The sequence below is a fragment of the Crinia signifera genome, chromosome 6 (assembly GCF_055691185.1).
Source record: "Crinia signifera chromosome 6, ASM5569118v1, whole genome shotgun sequence".
In the NCBI taxonomy this organism is placed as follows: domain Eukaryota; kingdom Metazoa; phylum Chordata; class Amphibia; order Anura; family Myobatrachidae; genus Crinia; species Crinia signifera.
The window spans coordinates 115,757,145-115,776,525 of NC_139222.1; the positions used below are offsets into that span (position 1 = coordinate 115,757,145).

At 41.0% G+C, this 19,381-nt stretch overlaps 1 protein-coding gene across 2 annotated transcripts in view; it reads right to left on the minus strand.

The window, feature by feature from the left end:
• Positions 1–19,381, minus strand: part of ACLY (ATP citrate lyase) — a 58,131-nt gene that overhangs the window by 21,490 nt on the left and 17,260 nt on the right. For both annotated transcript variants that reach the window (XM_083146868.1, XM_083146867.1), the window contains exons 4-8: positions 16,729–16,791; positions 15,477–15,667; positions 8,091–8,170; positions 7,847–7,977; positions 3,781–3,899 (exon numbers count right to left, since the gene is read on the minus strand). In XM_083146868.1, the coding sequence (XP_083002994.1) occupies positions 3,781–3,899; positions 7,847–7,977; positions 8,091–8,170; positions 15,477–15,667; positions 16,729–16,791 (584 nt within the window). The remainder of the gene's footprint in view (positions 1–3,780; positions 3,900–7,846; positions 7,978–8,090; positions 8,171–15,476; positions 15,668–16,728; positions 16,792–19,381) is intronic.

A 19,381-nucleotide genomic window follows, 5' to 3' on the forward strand; every position in this document is an offset into this window, starting at 1 on the left:
AAGACATTATGTAAGTTAGCCTGACTGCAAAATCTTTTATTGTACAACCAGTTTAACCACAAATTCAGTCTTTACAGGCTATGGTACAGTATAAAGGGTCAACAGTCAAAAGGTTGACAATGTCAACATAGACAAGACAAGGTTGACACAAGCAAAAAGCCAACATGAAACTATCTGGCCTGGCCCGGCGCCCCCCCACCAGTGTGCAATGATAAGCTGTAGTCTCATCCAGTATGGTGTAGAGTTCTGGATCATGTTTGGTAAACTTTCACCACTAGAGAGATGGATTGCTGGTAGGCAATGTCCTCAGTCCATGCAGGGAGTGCACGCCAAGACGGAAAGGCTCTAAAATCGCTGATTTGCACAGTAAACAGCTCGGTCCAGGGGCTGGTTCAGACAAATAGGTCACACACCAGTGGGGGATGCAGGTTTGGAAGTTCCAGAGGGCATAATAGGAACAGACCCAAATAGTATCACCTAGGGGACTTTTTCAATGGTGCATTTATTTGGGCAAGGGGTCTACTACTGTGTATAAGGGGTATACACCCCCCCTTTTTCCAGAGAGCAGCCCTTGAATATTTACTTGAAATGTTAAGTGGTCCCCCAGCTGAAATAATTCCTCACCCTTGGACTAGAATGATCGCAGCCCTACATGTAGATTTCGGGCCACACTGGAAAGACATACCAGCCAGATCGTCCAGTATGCAGCCATGATTTGCGCACTCCCACAGTTGTTAGCGATGCCTTCTGCCCTACTCCCTACTGCAGGGTCAAACAGAAGACATTGCTAGCGATGCCAAATGCAATATGGCCAAAGGCAAGTATGTATGCACTTGTAGATGCAGGGTCCTGTCATCCGAGCCAACAGTCCAGGTGTGAAAGATGTTTGTGCACAGATGTATAATTAGGCTGAGGTACTAATTAAGTCACCTATGCATTAGCGTGGTTATCGTTAAAACCTGAATGTTTACATGCCTTGATGCCTGTTGAAACTCCTGCTTCACAGCATTGTACTTCAACAACTTTAGTTTATATTTGAATACAGGCTTTTACTTTGTATTTTCACTCTGCTTTAAGGAGCAAATAAACTATCAAATATCAATATAAAAGGGTACGGTTAAGTTATTAAAAAAAATTATAATCAGCTCCACCATTTACCACATACGTTTCTGGATTAGTTAATGACAGGAAATCTATTTATGTCTAAATATAACCATCTACAATAGGTACAAAAGGTCAAATATAAACAGCATGAGTCACTAAGCCAATTACATATACACCGGAGTATGCTCAAAACAAAACCGTACATGCATTTGCAGGAGGTCTTAATAAACTACACTTATGGGGGGCAAATGTATTAAGCCTGGTGAAGTGATAAAAGTGGTCAGTGATAATGCACCAGCCAAACAGCTCCTAATGGTCATGTTACAGACTGGGTTTGAAATATAACGGTTAGAAACCAACTGCCTGCGGCGTCATCACCTTCCATTTTATTACTTCACCAGGCTTAAAACCCTGCCCTATTGCGTCAAAGCCAGTGTGTAATTAAAAAATTTCCTCTATGTTTTAAATTACTTTATTTTTTCTTTAGACAGATACAGTTTTAGATATCAACATACAAAGGTATGCTTCATTAGAATCACAACTGAGTTCCCTCGTCATGTGTGTTTTATTATGTACTTACTGTAGAAAGCATCACCTTCGCTTTTAAATTAGTTTTAATAAAAATTTACTGATGTGCATACAAAGGCTTTCTATACTAACGCTCTATCAGTGCCCTGTGCAAGATCCATTTCCTGGTTTGTTGGAAAAACGTAACATAAGCAGCATGAGGAAAGACTGTTCCTCACTGCTGTTCCTGAACGTCCTTAAAGCTGCTTACATGGCATTAGCCAGCCAAATGTCACATCTGTGTAAGAGATAGGGCAGCACAGACGGTGTAATGGTTAGCATTACTGCCTCACAGCGCTGAGGTCTTGGGTTCCATTCCCACTGTGGTTCTCCCCATGCTTGTTTGGGTTTACTCCGGGTGCTCCGTTTCCTCACACAATCCAAAAATATACTGGTAGGCTAATTGGCTCCCAACAAAATTAACCCCAACCTCCACTGGGGCAGGGATGGATGTAAATGTTTAAATATTCTCTGTATAGCACTGCAGAATATGTGTGCACTTTATAAATAAATGGTTCTTAAATAATAAATAAAATAAATAGAGGCCATCACCATGTGCACTGAAGCATTCGAGCAGTATCAAGTATGGAAGAGAGGAGAAGTATTCATTTAATGCATTATACTGCAAAATGTACAGTCCCTTAAGCACAACATTAAGTGATTAATGAAAATCTGCAGAATCCACCTTTCCCGTTCATTTCTGTGTGTTAAAAGCTGTAGGAGGAGGTCACAGATCACAGAGCTTTGTGGTGCATATTGGCAGCTTACTAAGGTTAATGACAGAGCTATGATATGGAAAGCAGAACAAGTTCTATTGCCCTTCCTAATTTCAGCAATCACTTTGGCAAGCAGCGGTGTGCACTGCACCAATCTACTTCTATAGGGAGAAGCAATCGCTGCGTGAGTTTCTTTAATCTCCATTCACCAATCCAAAACGGAACAGTGAAAGGGCTGTGTAAACAAGCTGGGCAAAGAAGAAATACTCTCATACTGTAATGGAAACATTTCATGAAAAAAAGTTTGATTTGCATATCCTAGAACCGCCAACAGCTTCCCGAGCCGTAGGATCAAATATGATACATTGTATGAGGTCCTGTTGCATAGGATGCATCGTATGCGATCCCAGCAAGGCCTGTACTGTCCTATAAATCACGGGACCATGCATCGGATCAGAAACAGAGCTGAAACACATGCGATTTGACACTTTTCATGCGATTTCTCAGCTTCGGATGAAAAGTGCCCAAATCGCACTAGTGTATGGGGCACCTTTAATCCTAATGACTGTACATGGTGACCTCTCCTTAGTGCACTGCATTACAGAAAAACGGACTATATAACCCAAATGATACCAATTATATTGTGTGACTGAAGGCATTAATTATTGTAGCAGACACTACAGCCCCCCCAAAAAACACACAATAAAATAAATAAATAAATGTAGTGTTAATGAACTTTTGAAATCACAATCCTATTATTGCACACTTTGCAGGGCAGGGACCATTGTTTAAATACTGTGGCAGGTATTCAATGCCGGTACAGAAAACCAGTGATCCTCGCAGTTTAACCCCCGCGCCGGCCGCTCGCACTATGCAACTTTCCGGGGGAATCCTCGCCGTCACAGAACGGCGAGGATTCCCCTAAACTGCGAGAGCCGCGGCTAATGCAGCAAACTCGCTGTAATTAGCCTCGATTCTCGCAGCTTTTGGAGGCACATACGCCAATTCTCCCTCGCTCAAAAACCGGAGCGAGGGGGAATTGGCGTATGATGGGGGTCAGTTGAATACTGACAGGGTGAGCGGTGACTGCGAGCAAAAAGTCCTGCTCGCAGTCACCGCTCGCCCACGGCATTGAATATATGCCTATGTTGAATCTGTTACTTCCGTTTTTTTGTTTCCAGCTAAGAAGATAATAAAGGTTAAATAAATTAAGTTATTGCTGTAATAAATTACTTAAATTACAGATTGGTATCATGTTCCTCTAAATCATAAAATATTTATTGCTAATGTCAGGTTAACTCTAGATCCCAAAAGACATTGCATGCAAGGCATAAATACCTTGACACCAAAAAACCCCTGTCTGCTTCTACACTTTATATAGATGTCTATATACCTGTAAACTACAGAAGCTCCTCCACCAGCAACCATGGTCCAGATACGTCCACGAGGGTTTAAGATGGTAAGTTTCAGACTGGCACCACTCTTGGCGTCCAGGTCAGCGATATAAGCCTCCTGAAACGCAAAGTAAAAACATGGGAAATATGGTAAACAAAAATCCGCACATATGGGATCAGTAAAATTCTAAATAAGGGGCTACAGTAGACCTACAAGCTGTAATCTGTTCTTCCCATTACTGAAGAACGCCAGATCAGCTTTCCTGCAGCATAGAACTCCAGCAAAAAGCTTTACCAGTGAAATAAATTGCAAGTCCAAGGGGAGATACGAATGTTGCAGCCATTTAGGTGCAGAGGTAATGGATGTCTTTCCCAAATAGGCCCCAAAATTATATTTTTCATATACTGTAGGTGATATATAACAACACATTTATAAATTGGCAATATAGTTTTCAAATAAAGTAACAAAGACATGTCACACCATAAATCAATTTCTAGATTTGTTTTTAGACAAGGCCGTGGAATATAAAAATATATATATGCTAAAATGTAGTCTGTTTAGGATCATCAAAATATGCATTAGCAGGCAAGCTACCACTGAGTGGCGATGGTGAGATACACAAACATCGCTAATATCAGTTTCGCAACACTGCTTCACCCAGGGTTATTGATGGGTTAACCTGGGTCACTGCTCGGTGTGTAAGTGTCCCCAGAAGTAAAAAAAAAAAAATCTAGTGGACCCAGCATTCCAACCTAGGTAGCTTGCAGGTTTGGACATGGTAAGAAATTTGTTAAGGGACCCGACCAGTGTTCCCTCTAAGCTGTGCACACGTGCGCGCGCACACAACTCGATAAGCGTGCGCACAGACATGACAACAGAGTGCACAAAGCAGCAGTGGTCCCTTTTTGCAGTTGTGGACTCAATTAATATGTGTTTCACCCATTAACTACATTGTGTGCTGTGTTTTGAATGTTTAATATCATTTTGAAGTAAAGTTAACACAAATGCTGAATGTCATTTTCCAGTTATATATAAGTGACGCACAAAAATTTAAATTTCCTTCCAAAGTTGCACAGCCAAAATCTTTTGCCGCACACAGCCTTCGTAAAATTAGAGGGAACATTGGACCCGACCCGGGTCCCATTTACTGCATAGGTAGAGCTGGATTCCCGATGTTTTGAGATAAAGTCATCTCCAAGCACCAACAGAACACTTACACTGCACCAGTCTGCAGCGTGGACCATGCCAACAGTGGAATAACCCGGGTCTGAACTGCAGTGTACATGGGGACTGTTCCAAGTCTGACTGACATTGGAACAGTCAAACCCAGGATTTTTTGTCAAATGGGGTAAAAGAAGGTGTCCATCTGAATACACACCATCATCTAAATCATAATCACCAAGATTACAATGCAATGTATAGACGGTGTGAAAACTGAATCCTTTCTTACAAACAAGTTGCACTTCACTATTTCGCAGTTCAATAGCAATATGCAGGAGCTAGGTCTCTTTAGAGTCAAATAACCTTGCGGCAACCTTCATAAAACAGATCTCTGGGGACAATCGTTTAGAGTGATTTATTAAAACAGGAAATTAAATTAAAAACAGGGAGGTGGGTACTTAAACTGCACAAGCTCCTGGCATCGATACAAAGTCTCAGTAAGAAGAATGACTGCAGGATTCTATGCACATTTTATGAATCTAGAAAGAGGTTTTGTTTTTCTAGCCTGCGATATAATTTCTTCCGCTATCTGCAACAAACTAGAAAATAAGATATTCTTGTATCATCTTCCGAACTTGGTTGTTTCTTCCACAGATGTTAATTACTTAAAGATAATCTATTGTCTTCCTAAATGACTCCTGCTATCTTTATAATTAGATCACAGCCCACTGATCTGCCCATTGCAATTCCCTACTCCATCATTCCCTCAGGTTGCACATTTAAAAAAAAAAAATGAATTACATCAAACTATCCCTTAATATCCATGGAGAACCAGTGGGCCCACATGACTCAGGCTTCCTTATTTGCAATTGAGATTATAGTTTATTCCTAATAATATTATTATTGTTTATTTATATAGTTCCACAATGGTTTTGCAGCACCTAACAGAAAACAAACAAATGCGCAAAAACAAAACCTAAATAATTTAGGGGGGACAGGACATGTACATTCATTAGACCAGGGGTCCTCAAACTATTTTGCTCTGGGACCCAATCAGACAATAAAAATTACGGGACCACAGCAAGTTACTGCAGAAGCTCATCACGTCACTTGTGTAGGCAGCAGACAGCACATACATGGCAGCATTGTGGAGGCACAAAATGATGGGAAGAGTCTAAAATAACTGACAACTCAACAGATATTTCCGACTCCTTGGGCAGTATTCAATGTGAAATATCGCTGTGTGCAGCGAATCCTGTTTAGGATTCGCTGCACACTCGCTGTGTTCCGGAGGGCTGGCTGCCACTCGCTCTCCCAGTATTCAATGTCGGAGGGGCGAGTTGCCCCTCGCGGCGAATCTTAACCCGTCGCTCGTCCACTGCAGGGAGCCATGGGACGGTGGCAGGCAGGGAGATGGAAGTCTCCCTGCCTGCCCCAGAACGTATGTGGGGGGGAGGTGGGCTCCCCGGGAGCCAGGCCCCCCGGGAGAGTCAACAGGGGACCGTGTATTCACTGTACCCGATCGTGCATATGTAATGATCGGGTGCAGTGAATATATGAATATCTAATGAGCGGCTCGGCTCCCGGCCCCCTGCTGGCTGCTCTGTGTAAAAAAAAAAATATATATATATTTTTAATTAAATATATATTCATGTGCTATAAGCACATGAATAAAAATAGCATGCCCTTCTCAGAATAAAATACCTGATTTTTTGACACCAAAATTAAAAACAAAAAAACATTTTATTTTAAAAGTTCACATTCCACTTCTCCATGAAAAGATGGAGAATTGCTACACGGAGAGACACGGCAAAAATTCACACTCAGATCTGAGTCAACGTGTCTCTTCGTCAGGAGCCCTGACGAAGAGACACTGAGTCTCGAAACATGTTGACTCAGATCTGAGTGTGCAAGGACTGGAAGACCACAACCGATATCAGGTGAGTGTGTATGTGCGAGTCCACTGCCATTTGGGACCGGTATACCATCTGGAAGTGTTGATTGTGCATTATCACCATCTGTGTAAAGTTTGTGGGTCAAACAGTCTCAGATTAGGAGGAATATTTTTAAGTGTGTCTGTATTGTTGTATGCATCAATAAAAAGTCTTTTTGGAGAATTGAGAGAGAAAAGAAACCTTTATGAGCGTTACACAAGTTAACAACATCGTGAGTACGTGTGCGTGTCACCTAGTAGAAAGACACCTGGATATGTTTATTTAACCACTATTCATAGTTTTGGTACGCGTACAAATCGCTTAAAGAGCTGACTGATAGATTTAGGCTTGAATAAGGAAGGATATAACACATTTTCTGTATATATTCTTTTTCGTATATTCGAATAAAACCTGGCGAAGAACTGAGGAACATCTTCATAAAGAAATATCAATTGATCACTGAGGGAAGTAAATTTTTTTGTTCACTATTTCTTCCCCATTACTTTCTATGCCCATATGAGGAGCACCTAGTATCTGAATTCCTTTCGTATTTGTTTCTGTGTATCTAGTGGGGTACTTTAGGGTAAGACCCCCAGAAATTCAGAAGGGCGAACTTCAAATCACCCAGGCGCCACGTTTACCTTCACTCCCATTTTTTCATTAAGTATCCCCTGCATGAGTGAAGGAGGTATGGCAGCAAGTACTTGCTGCAATTCCTCAAATGCCACAGCCAGCCGCTTTACCTGCCCAATTACCAATATCGGATGTTGGCCTCCGGAGCTACCGGCATCTGAAAATGGTGGTAGCCAACTGTAGCCTATGGGCTACAGATCACATTACTGGCCAGGCAGCGTGGTCAGCACTGATCATGCACGCGCAAACCCCCTAGCAGCCGGCAGAGCACATTGCAGGGATGTGCTTCTTTTGAAGCCCCTCTCCCCGAGTTGTCTTGGCAACTGAGTCTCTTACCTCTGGATAAGCTTCTCTTCCAAACGGAGGTGGAAAGTCCACATCACCCCATTTAGCTTTGCAAAGGTAGTCCGCAGTAGCATCAATCTTAGCTGCCATATCCAAAACATACACGCCATCCTTGGTCACAACTTGAAGGAGAGAGGCAGGGAACATGTCAATGTAAATCAAATCACTTATATAGCCAAACATCACAGTGATCACACCAATCTCTAGAGATTAGCTACCCTATCGTATGACTTACCCAAAGGGTTGATCTCTAAGTAGGTAAAAAACAGGTCATCATAGAGGTTGAATAAGCCGGTTATGAAGCTGGCAAGGACCCTATAGACAATATTAATCAATGTCAAAATGGAAAATGTATTGATGGTCATTGGCAATTAGCAAACAGCTTTGATCAATGTGGTGCAAGAAACACAATGACTGGAAATATGATTGTTTGCCTTAGGAGTCTTTTATAAACATTGCTTAGAGACATAATATTTGCACTGTGGTAATTTCTGTTTTCATTCAAATGCATTCAGGTGTACACTCACTTCCAGGTCTTTGGAAGCAAAAACTTGAATATCAATCTACACACATATATTTGCATGCAGGGTGATGCTACATAAACATCCCATATTACAGCCAGCAAAACATTGTGTTAAACCCCACTTCCTCCTATCACATCAGGGCCATGCCTTTCTTTATTTGAGCTTTTCTAATGATGTTCTTCTAAAATAACACGTCTTAAATGAATCATGGAAATGAGAGGGCATTAACACTACTATATGGGGGAATTTTAAATGATTTAATCAGGCCTGATCTCCCATCTAACGCTGGGTTAACATAAGGTTGAGTTTAGACGCGTAAAGCACCTAATCACAATCAAACTAATGGGTGCAATGAAAAAAAATCCTGTTTGGGCTCCCAACCAGGTGACTTTTCTCATCTTTTAGCTCACTACCCCCCCAGCTAGCGTGCTTAAAAAGATGTGTGCATGCCCGTCACCAGAAATATTTGAATACCGGCTGTGGGCGCCCAACAATTGAATTCCCCCCCCATGTGTCAGTTTACGTACTCAAATATTATTGGTTGAAATACACTTCTCAATGCAAATCTCCACAAATGTTGAACACAAAAGAGATAAATGCACCCCATTATAAGTATAGGGCCAAGGCTGGATTACCAGCACACCTGACCATCAGAAAAATAGAAGTATTTTTAAGGGAATACAATGTTGTGCAATCAGGGCCAGCGCTACCCGCTCAGCTGAGGATGCACAGTAGGGAGGCGCCAGGCAGTAGAGGCGCAATCCCTGCTCTACGTCCCCTGCTGTCCTCTGTGGCTGCCGGCTGCATGACAGGCAGCTGCACTGGCAGCACAAAGCTGCTTCCCGGCTCCTGAACACCCTCTCAGGGACTAAAAAGGGTCTGGGCTACACTGATGGAGGGGGCAGAGCTACATGGAACAGAAGGGGCGAAGCTACAGGGGGAGCAAGACTGATGAAAAGAGGAAGCAGGAGATGAGCTGCCAACCTGATCTAGGTGAGTAACAGGTGAGCATACCTCCCAACATGACCCATGCCAGGAGGGAAAAAACTAGACTGCTGCTGGACTTTCCTTTTAATGTATGATTGCCATCACCTGTTTTTGAACAGGTTAACAATATACAGGTTATAGATCGTATTAAATCAAATGCATTCTATAAAAAGAAAGCATGAGAAGTAGAAGATGATTTGCTTGCTACAAGCGACTTTCCTGCTCTTTATAAGGTTTGCTACATCTGCCCAAAGCCACACAGACCTGTAAATATGGATACAGGTGTGTGTATGGCAAAACAAAAAGGTAGGTGTGCAACATCAATAGGCCGTTTATACAGGTGTAAGTTAGCCTGTCCAGAACATGTACAAAAGTCAATTACTGATTTGTTACAGTTGTTAAGTGCAAATTTTGCCTTCAGATGCAGTGTTTGTGTATAGGCAATACAAGTATTATTTAGTTGACTGAAAAATAGGTAAACAATCTGAAAAATCCTGTAGAAAAGTGGAGTTCATGCACTGCGCTCACTGTTTGTTTGTTATGTTGATTAGGCGCTGGTTAAGCTTTTAAGGGATATCCCAATCCCTTATAGGTTGATTCTGTACTTGTTTGGGCTTCTGAAAAATCCATCTGTATAAAATTAACCATTGAAATCAAAAGAAGGATGTCGCCATGTTAACGTCAAAATCAATTTTTTATTTATTTAGCACCATCTGGAAGATACTAGATAGAATCTGCCCATAGCAACATCCCATCTTCAATAGAACTCCCATCTTACTAAATAAACCCAATTATCCGTTTACAGAGTTTGTCTTGCTTAACAACCCTCCATTTATGCCAGCAATAGACACTGACTTGTAACAGATTCCTTCCATTTTGGCAAGCGAACTCCTTCTGATACTAATATGGAGCAAAAGTCTGTTTTTTCCTTAGCGCAACAATCAAAGTTCTGTAGGCAGCTGTGAGAAGACACCTGGAGCCTCCACCAAACACTCCAAACAAATTCAAATGTACATGCAAAAAAGGGGTTGTGCTCTCAATTAGCGCCACCAGATGTTAACATCCTCCAGAAATGTAAATAAACTTTCCTTTCTTCTTCTAGTAAAAAGCTTCATCTTTCTCTGGTTTTTCTTTATGTTTTAACAGTGTCATTCTTTCAATATTTTCAACCTTATTTTGTTCTCTATCTATTAGTGATTTTTTTATAACCTTTTTGGACGTGACACATACCAAAAAGTCAAAACAGATCCTACTCTAAAAATAACAAAAGCCCTCTTGGATCTTACTACTAAGGCAGTAGAAAGTGGTGCGATCACAAAAAATGAATGTGATTTTATAAACATAAAATATCCAACAGTACTCACAATATATACCTTGCCTAAAATCCATAAGGACCCCCTCCACCCTCCTGGCCGCCCAATAAGATCGGGTTGTAACAGCATTTCTTCAAACCTATCTGCTGTAATAGATTTTTATCTACAACCAATAGTAAGAACTACGAACGCTTTCTTAAAAGATACTGGAGAAATTTTAAATATTTTAAATGAAGTGAAATGGGAAAAATAATATTTTATGATAAGTGCAGACGTATCCACTCTGTATACAATTATAAGAGAGGACAAAAGGTATTGAAGCGGTCTCCTATTTTTTAGATAAGACAGAATATACAGAAGATCTGAAAACATTCATTTTAGAAGGCATAAAATTTATTTTAAATAATAATTATTTTTATTTTAATGGACACTTTTATTTACAACGCATTGGGACCGCAATGGGCACCAGGTTCGCCCCCAGCTATGCCAACCTATTATGTCCTATAATCCTATATAGGATTTGGCATAACAATGAGCTGGGGGAGGGCCTGGTGCTGTGACATAGATAACAACTTTTTGAGAATTTTTAAATCGAAATGATTTTAATATCAACCTTACATTTGATATAAGTAGAAATACTATAAATTTTTTAGATTTATCATTATATATGTCGAAGATGACGTATTAAAAACTAAAGTATATAGAAAACCCACAGATTCTAATAATATAATTGAGAAGAGCAGCCAACATCACGAAAACTGTCTGAACGGAATTCCTTAAAGCCAGTTTCTTCGAGTGAAAAGAAACTGTTCGGACCCATTGATATGTAAAACTCAGATTACAGAAATGGGAGAACGATTTTTAGAAAAAGGTTATAAAAAAAAATCACTAATAGATAGAGAACAAAATAAGGTTGAAAATATTGAAAGAATGACACTGTTAAAACATAAAGAAAAACCAGAGAAAAATGAAAAATTACAGTGGTCATTCATTAGTGGATATCACTCAGATCATAAAGAAGTTGAAAAAATATTTCATAAGCACTGGTCACTTTTGAAACAAGATCCTGTAATAGGACCGATAATCCCAAATAAACCTGTGTTCATTTATAGGAGGGCACCCTACATAAAAGATAAATTGGTAAAAAGCACTTTAGACACAGTAAAAAGAAGCAACATTTGAATTCAAGGCTTCCATAGATGTGGCCTATGTATGATGTGTAAACATACAAAGGGGCCCAGCAAAATCAAAGAGTTTCAAGTGAAAGATACTACATAAAACAATTTATCACTTGTAATACAAAAAATGTCATATATGCCTTTGAATGTGACTGCAATTTGATATATATCGGCAAGACCACTAGGGGCCTCAAGGTCAGACTGGCCGAACATATAAGAAATATTAAACGGGGATTAGAAAACCATCCAGTCTCATCTCATTTTAAATTAAAGCATAATTCCAACCCACATTGTATTAAAAGATTTTGGGCATTGGAACAAATTATGCCAACGTGGAAAACTAAAGGATGTAGATATAAGACTGGCAAAAACAGAAATGAAATGGATTTTCAAACTAAAAACTCTTATCCCACTTGGTCTGAATTCTGACTTTGAGCTTAAGTGGTTCTTATGATGCTTCAATAAGAAAAAAATTTTAATGCATGTTATTAAGTGATATGCTTTTAGTAATATCTTTTAAAATTTGTTTGTATGTTTTTTATATGTATGGTAACCCTGTTTTTATTTGTATTTATTCTCATATGCACTTTATGATGGATTCCTGTATATACATATACCAGATCGGTATAAAGACAAGCACTTCCTGATATATGGAACGCAGGAAGTGACAAATGGAACGCATATTGCAAAAGCACAGTCAAACTTCCGATAAACATACATAAGATCCGGGAGAGTTGCCATGGGAACCGGAGTGAATTACAGAGAGACGTCACATCCGGGAGAGTTGCTATGAGAACCGGAGCGAAACTATAGAAAGACGTCACGTCACATCCGGTGTAATGTTTGAGACCAAAATGACGGAACGTCACTTCCGGGAGATACGTCATCAGGACTGGTGTGTTGACGTGATCTCCTAGGTGATGGAGTATAACTTCCGGGAGACGCGTATCTAGACGCGATCTTCCAGGCAACTATGAGGGTGGGAATTTAGAAAATGAATGATGGGTAATTGGTGAGATTAAGGAGGGGATAAATACCATGACCGGCATTAGTGACTTATGCCTCTGATGAAGGACAACACGTCCGAAAGCGCTAAGGCTACAAGTCACTTAATCCCCATCTGAGGAACGGAGGTGCTGTCTGGGACCACAAGTAAGAAGTTGCATCTTGGACCATCAGTTACCGGGACTGTAACCAGGCTGTCTCCTTATACCAACACTTGGATATCCTGACAGTGGACTCTGCAGATGGGCACTAACCATATATATGGTGATATGCAATTTTTTTATGTCTTAAATGTGAGTGTAATTGTTTAATAAAGTGTTCTTTTAAATTACAGAGCAGTATTGCACTATGGATGTTTGTTTTTGAGATCCCACAGTGTCTATACGGAAAGAAGGCACACTCTGCAATATCCACATATGGTGGACCTATATGCGATCTTAAAAAATCTGAATATGTGAGTGTAAAATCAGACCAGTAACTATGATTATGGTGAATAGACAATATTGCACTATCATTATCTTTTGAAGTTGTTTACAGATCCAGTATATGAATTTCGAGAATCACACTCTGAAAGCTTTTTACTAGAAGAAGAAAGGAAAGTTTATTTACATTTCTGATGAATGTTAACATCTGGTGGCGCTAATTGAGAGCACAACCCCTTTTTTTGCATGTCCTTCTGATACTAGATTCATTATACTTCAATACTAATGTTTTATGATATTTCCAATTTTTATGCTATTAGCATAATTAAGAATGTAATCACAATTTAGTTGTTGTTACATCTTAACATTAAGCAGAGTCAGCCCACATTCACAAATCATGGACAGTGGTCACTTCTAATCATCAATATGCATGTCCGTCTTTTTGAATATTTCCGGCGACTGATACATTTTTGCAGCATACAAAAGACTGGGACCATGACATATACACTATCAGCAGAGGAGAAATAATACATTGCTAAGTACAAAAAGCTAATGTCTAGCCTAAAGATAAAACCCATTAGTACAAGAGGAACAACAGAGCATAAAACCAGCAGGCTTTTTGTTGTGGGTTTGTTTTTTTCAGATTACAGCATCTATAGGCCACAGAGGAAATGGAGTAAGAACATAGAGAAAACAATGTATGAATATCTTAGCTGCAGTTGTCAATCGAGCAGAAGCACATCTATTGCTCAAATACATCAACAAAGCAGGAGCTATGCAATGCTTAATCTGCTCTTCATGGTCATTATATGGTGCAAGTTATAGCAATGACTAATAGCCATAGGCTATGGACTTGATCATTATAAGGGCATTAGTATCCGGATCTAAGGCCGACAGTAATAAGTTCAACAGGTCGACCACTATTAGTCAAAAGGTCAACATGGCATAAGAACGCCATGAGTTTTTTTTTTTTTTTTTTTTTTTACTATTTCAGATTTTACCATCCACATGGACGATGATTGTATAAAGTGTGCTATCCACAGCAGGGCACTTTGCCTGAAGCATGCTGAGAAAACCACTAAACTAATTGGGGATCTATGTGCTACAAGATCAAAATGGACACCCCAAAATCCTAAAAAAAACTTTTTTCATTTCCAACTTTTTATTGTGAAGATTGTTTTTTTCCATGCAACCTTTTTGGAGGTAGGCTTAGACACTGTTGACCTTTTTTATTGTTGACCTACTGAACCAAACCCTAAGGCAGGGTTGCCCACCCTCCCGGAATGGCCGGGAGGGTCCCGGAAATCGGGTCCCCCTCCCGGCCCCCCGGAAAGGGGGGCAACCCTCAAGCATTAACCCTAGTCCCCCGCGATCCGCCCCTCGTCGGGGGGGGGGGTCCCTGAGTAAAATGACGCGATCGCGTCATTTTAACCCCGCCCCCCACCGTGCAATGCCTGAAATACCGGCATTGCATGACGGGGGGCGTGGCTAAAATGGCACGATCACTGTAGGCACGCCCCCCAACAGGGAAGCCCGTCTGTGGCTCCGCCCCCAATCTGTCTCTTAAGCTCCCGGCGATAGCCCCGCCCCCCTGTATAACGGAGCTGGCTGCCCTCTCCTGGAAGGCAGCCAGCAAAAGTCGGCAAGTATGCCCTAAGGCATTCATGCACAGCAGACTGAAAACTGCTCTACTTATCCAGTTAAAAAAGAGCATTAGTCTTAAGCAATGAAGGGCTCTTCTATTGGAAAGGCTCCTTCCCTATAACAAGATTCAAGACTTTCGTACAGAATTGTAGCACGTTTGCCCTTAAAAGAGCAAGCTATTAAGAAAAGAACATTTCCATCACGTATTGTGGCATTATACTTATAGTAATAGAAATCAATCTTGGTGTTATTATCGTCAGTTTGCTAAAGCTCCATAACATGAGCCTTTTTGACAGTGGAGGCAGCCATTTTGTAAAGTATTCAACCTATAAAATAACTTGAAACTTAGTAAGAAAGAAAATTAGTAAGGCATAGGGCTGCATTGACATGTACTTTTCTTCAGTCCACAAAATGGCTGCATCATCTTTGCTATAACTAACATGCTCTACGCAGGTAAATGACAACTTAATACAAGGCAGGTACCAGTGTGCAAATATCTTTTTAAACATTGAGACAAAAATGCCACACGGTTGCCATCCTTTACTCACTCTCGCTTATCTGGGGCTACATGGATTAGCAGATTTGTCTTAACATCCTGCTCTGTCAAGCGATCCCCCACACCAACCAGAAGTTTCCGGGCCTTTGAATCCACATCTCCAACATCCATACCACCTTCATGATGGAAGAGAACATAGTCGCCCTCCCGAGCTGCATAGATGCAAACATAGAACTCCTCTTCCTACAAGACAAACAAGAGGGCACTAGCAATGCTCCATATAACAGCATTAATCCAAAGATATACACAGAAAGCTTTCACTTCAGTCTAGTTACTTAAGAAAAATGGTATATTTTGAATATTTAAGCTTTTTGCATAGAAAACCGGACAGATTTAGCAACTTTCCACAAATAATACATAGCAACAGACTACATAATTTGCAGGTATCCCTGTTATTGGATCAACCTAATCTCAACACATCAAATTCAGTGGCCATTAGTACTGTCACATGCATGTGCCTCAGTGACCCTTCCAAGTGAATAGGCAGCATTCTCGTAATCATTGGTCCAGTTACTGCGAGAATGCTGCAGTTGCATATTCATAAATAGAATATATGATATCTAGTAGCCCATAACATTAGATGAAAAAGTGGTTGTTATATGTTACAGTACATATAATACTAATAACACATAATTATTTTTATCATTTTATTAAATAAATCCCTGTATGTGTCATTATATCAATATAGACAAATGTGACCCATATCAATCACTAAAGTTTCATCTATTTAAAAAATAAATAAAACTAGAGTAATGTAAAACACAAAATGATGCAAACTATGGTTAATAGGCAATGTCTAAATTGACCATGTCTACATAATACAATGCAACATATATTCTCTCGTAGCCCACTGGTCCCTTTCCTGGTCCCGTAAGCTGCAGAATCTTCAGTAGAGGCTTTTGGGTCAGAGCAGTAATATGACCATCAGTTCAGGCAGAGTGATTGGATGTGACTGGGTTCCAGTAAGTCCAGTCCCCATATCCCTAACCCTCTACCCTTAATCATCGCTTAACCATAACCCTCCCGCTGCCTAGTCGTAATGTAGACACTCTGATAAGGCCTTCTGCCATTTTATCAATATCTACAATTCATTATCAACATTATTGATGTTGACATAGTTAATGTCAATCTTATGATTACATCCTCAAAGTATAGTGTTTTATTAATAAAACAAAGTGAACGTCATTACGTCTTCTGGGTCCTTATAGGATAACAGCCTAAACTTCCATGCCTTTTGTGCTCACCTGCTTATGAGGAACAAATGGCTCAATCAGAAAATTCTTCAGGGTCCCTCTCGCTTTTGCAATCTAAGAATGAAAATAGTGACACATATAAATGATCTAAAAAAAATAAATGGGAGGGATGGGATATTCAATTATCCATGGCAATTTAAATCCCCCAGGGACTATCCAATTGCACCCAAAACCTGCACTTATTGGAGTTAAAAATAAAAAATAATAAAAAGAAAATAAGCTTTCATTGCAAACCAAACCCCCCCCCCCCCCCCAATAAAAATAATAAAAATAAAGCACATTGGAAGGAAGTTTATGGATATAAACGACAGAAAGGGCTCACTCTCCAGGCTTTTGGTAAATGCAAATAAAATTAGCCGTGTATTAGGGTTTTCATATGCAGCAAAAACAAAGGTAATACTCAACATACTGTATACGTTTCAGTCCCATAAGGACCTTCTTCATGAGTTATGCTGGGTACACACCAAAACGATTTTGGCACAATCCCATCAATCTGGATCCAATTTAGACTGATTGGATGCAGATTTGGTCAAAATCGTTTGGTTGGATCTGAATTGGATCCTAATCCGATCCTACCTGCTGCAGGTAGGATCTGTAAAAGATCCATTCATCTGAATACAGAGGGGATCGGATCGTATGCAAATTGTATGCAAATCGTATGCAAATCGTACGATCCGATTTGCATACGATTTGCACACCAATCCAAATCGTTTTGGTGTGTACCCAGCATTAGACATCAGGTACAATTTGTGGGTGAAAGCACAGCGTGGACCACACAGCAGGTTCCTACAGTTGATCATCTATGTATTATCAGGCACTACGGAATCCTTGCGGTGCCATATAAATGGACGATAATAATAATAATAATAATGATGATTATAAATATATGTGGTAGGAAATATAGATTGTGAGCTCCACTGGGGCAGGGACTGATGTGAATATTCAAATAAATATTCTCTGTAAATCGCTGCGGTATGTGTGTAAGCTATATAAGTAACTGGTAAAAAAAAAAAATGGTACTCTTTACCTAGAACGGTACTCTTTACCTAGAACGGCGCCCGCGATTAGCATCGCGGGCGTCGGGGGTAAAAAATCGCGGGCATCGCGGCCATCGCATGCACATAAAAAACGGGTGCGACGCGATGCCTGCGATTTTCCCATAGGGATCAATGTTAAAAGTCAGATTGGACGCGATTTTAGTGTTAAATGCCTCAATGCCCGCGATTTTTACATAGGAAACAATGTTAAATGGGCCACAGAGCCCTAATAGTCCCCCTGAAGTCTTAAATGGCCCCCACAATTTTTAACGCCACCCCACGATCAACGTGAACCCGAAGCGTGGCGAGTGCAGCTAGCCCGCGAGGGGCGGCGGTACGCGTCCTCCGACCTTTTCATACCCCCCACTATCCACGTCGGCGTGGAGTTGAGAATAGAATAGTGTGGCGAGCGCAGCGAGCCACCGAGCCCGAAGCGCGGCGAGCCCCGCGAGGGGACGCGGATACCTTCACAGTTATACGCGTCCCCTCGCGGGCTTCACAGGTGTCCGTGGCGACGCGGACACCTGTGAAGCCCGCGAGGGGACGCGTTTACCTGTGAAGGTATCCGCGTGCGCTCGCCACGCTTTGGGCTCGGTGGCTCGCTGCGCTCGCCACACTATTCTATTCTCAACTCCACGCCGACGTGGATAGTGGGGGTATGAAAAGGTCGGAGGACGCGTACCGCCGCCCCTCGCGGGCTCGCTGCGCTCGCCACGCTTCGGGTTGGCGTTGATCGTGGGGTGCCTTTAAAAATTGTGGGGGCCATTTCAGACTTCAGGGGGACTATTAGGGCTCTGTGGCCCATTTAACATTGTTTCCTATGGAAAAATCGCGGGCATTGAGGCATTTAACACTAAAATCGCGTCCAATCTGACTTTTAACATTGATCCCTATGGGAAATCGCGGCCATCGCATCGCACCTGTTTTTTAGTGCATACGATGGTCACGATGGTCGCGATGGGCGCCGTTCTAGGTAAAGAGTACCAAAAAAATACATACAACCCTATTCACCAGACAACACCCAACAAACACATCCAATTGTAAAGCGCAACGGAATATGCTGCGCTATATAACAAACTGTAAATAAATAAAGTAGTTTTTTTTTTCTTAGGTGTTTGCCACATATAAATGGTGACCAGGTGCTGTAAACTCTAAATGAGGTTGCAAAGACCGGATCAGTATTTTCAAGATTAGGCATTTGACTCCCTTTAAATAAACATACAGACTTTCATTCATACCTGCCTACCTGACCCTCTCCATGAGGGAGAAAATGCTCTGTTCCTGGGCTTCCCTGGTAATGTATGATTGCCATCACCTGTGGTGACACACCTTTCTTATCAATTACCTAGCTCCCCACAGGTGATGGCAATCATACGTTACCAGGGAAGTATGATTTTATTTGTACTTTGTATATTAAAGCTGCTATTTGCATTTTAAAGCAGAATTTGTTTGTTGTTTACTTGCCAAGTGTACTGGATCACCCTGCGTTCTGACAGCAGGTAGCTAATCAAGCTTCTAGAGCCCGACTCCCTCCCGTTTCAAAATCGCACACCAGAACTTCATCTTGTTAATTGGCCACTTTGACAGCTCAGAACAAGCAGATCCAG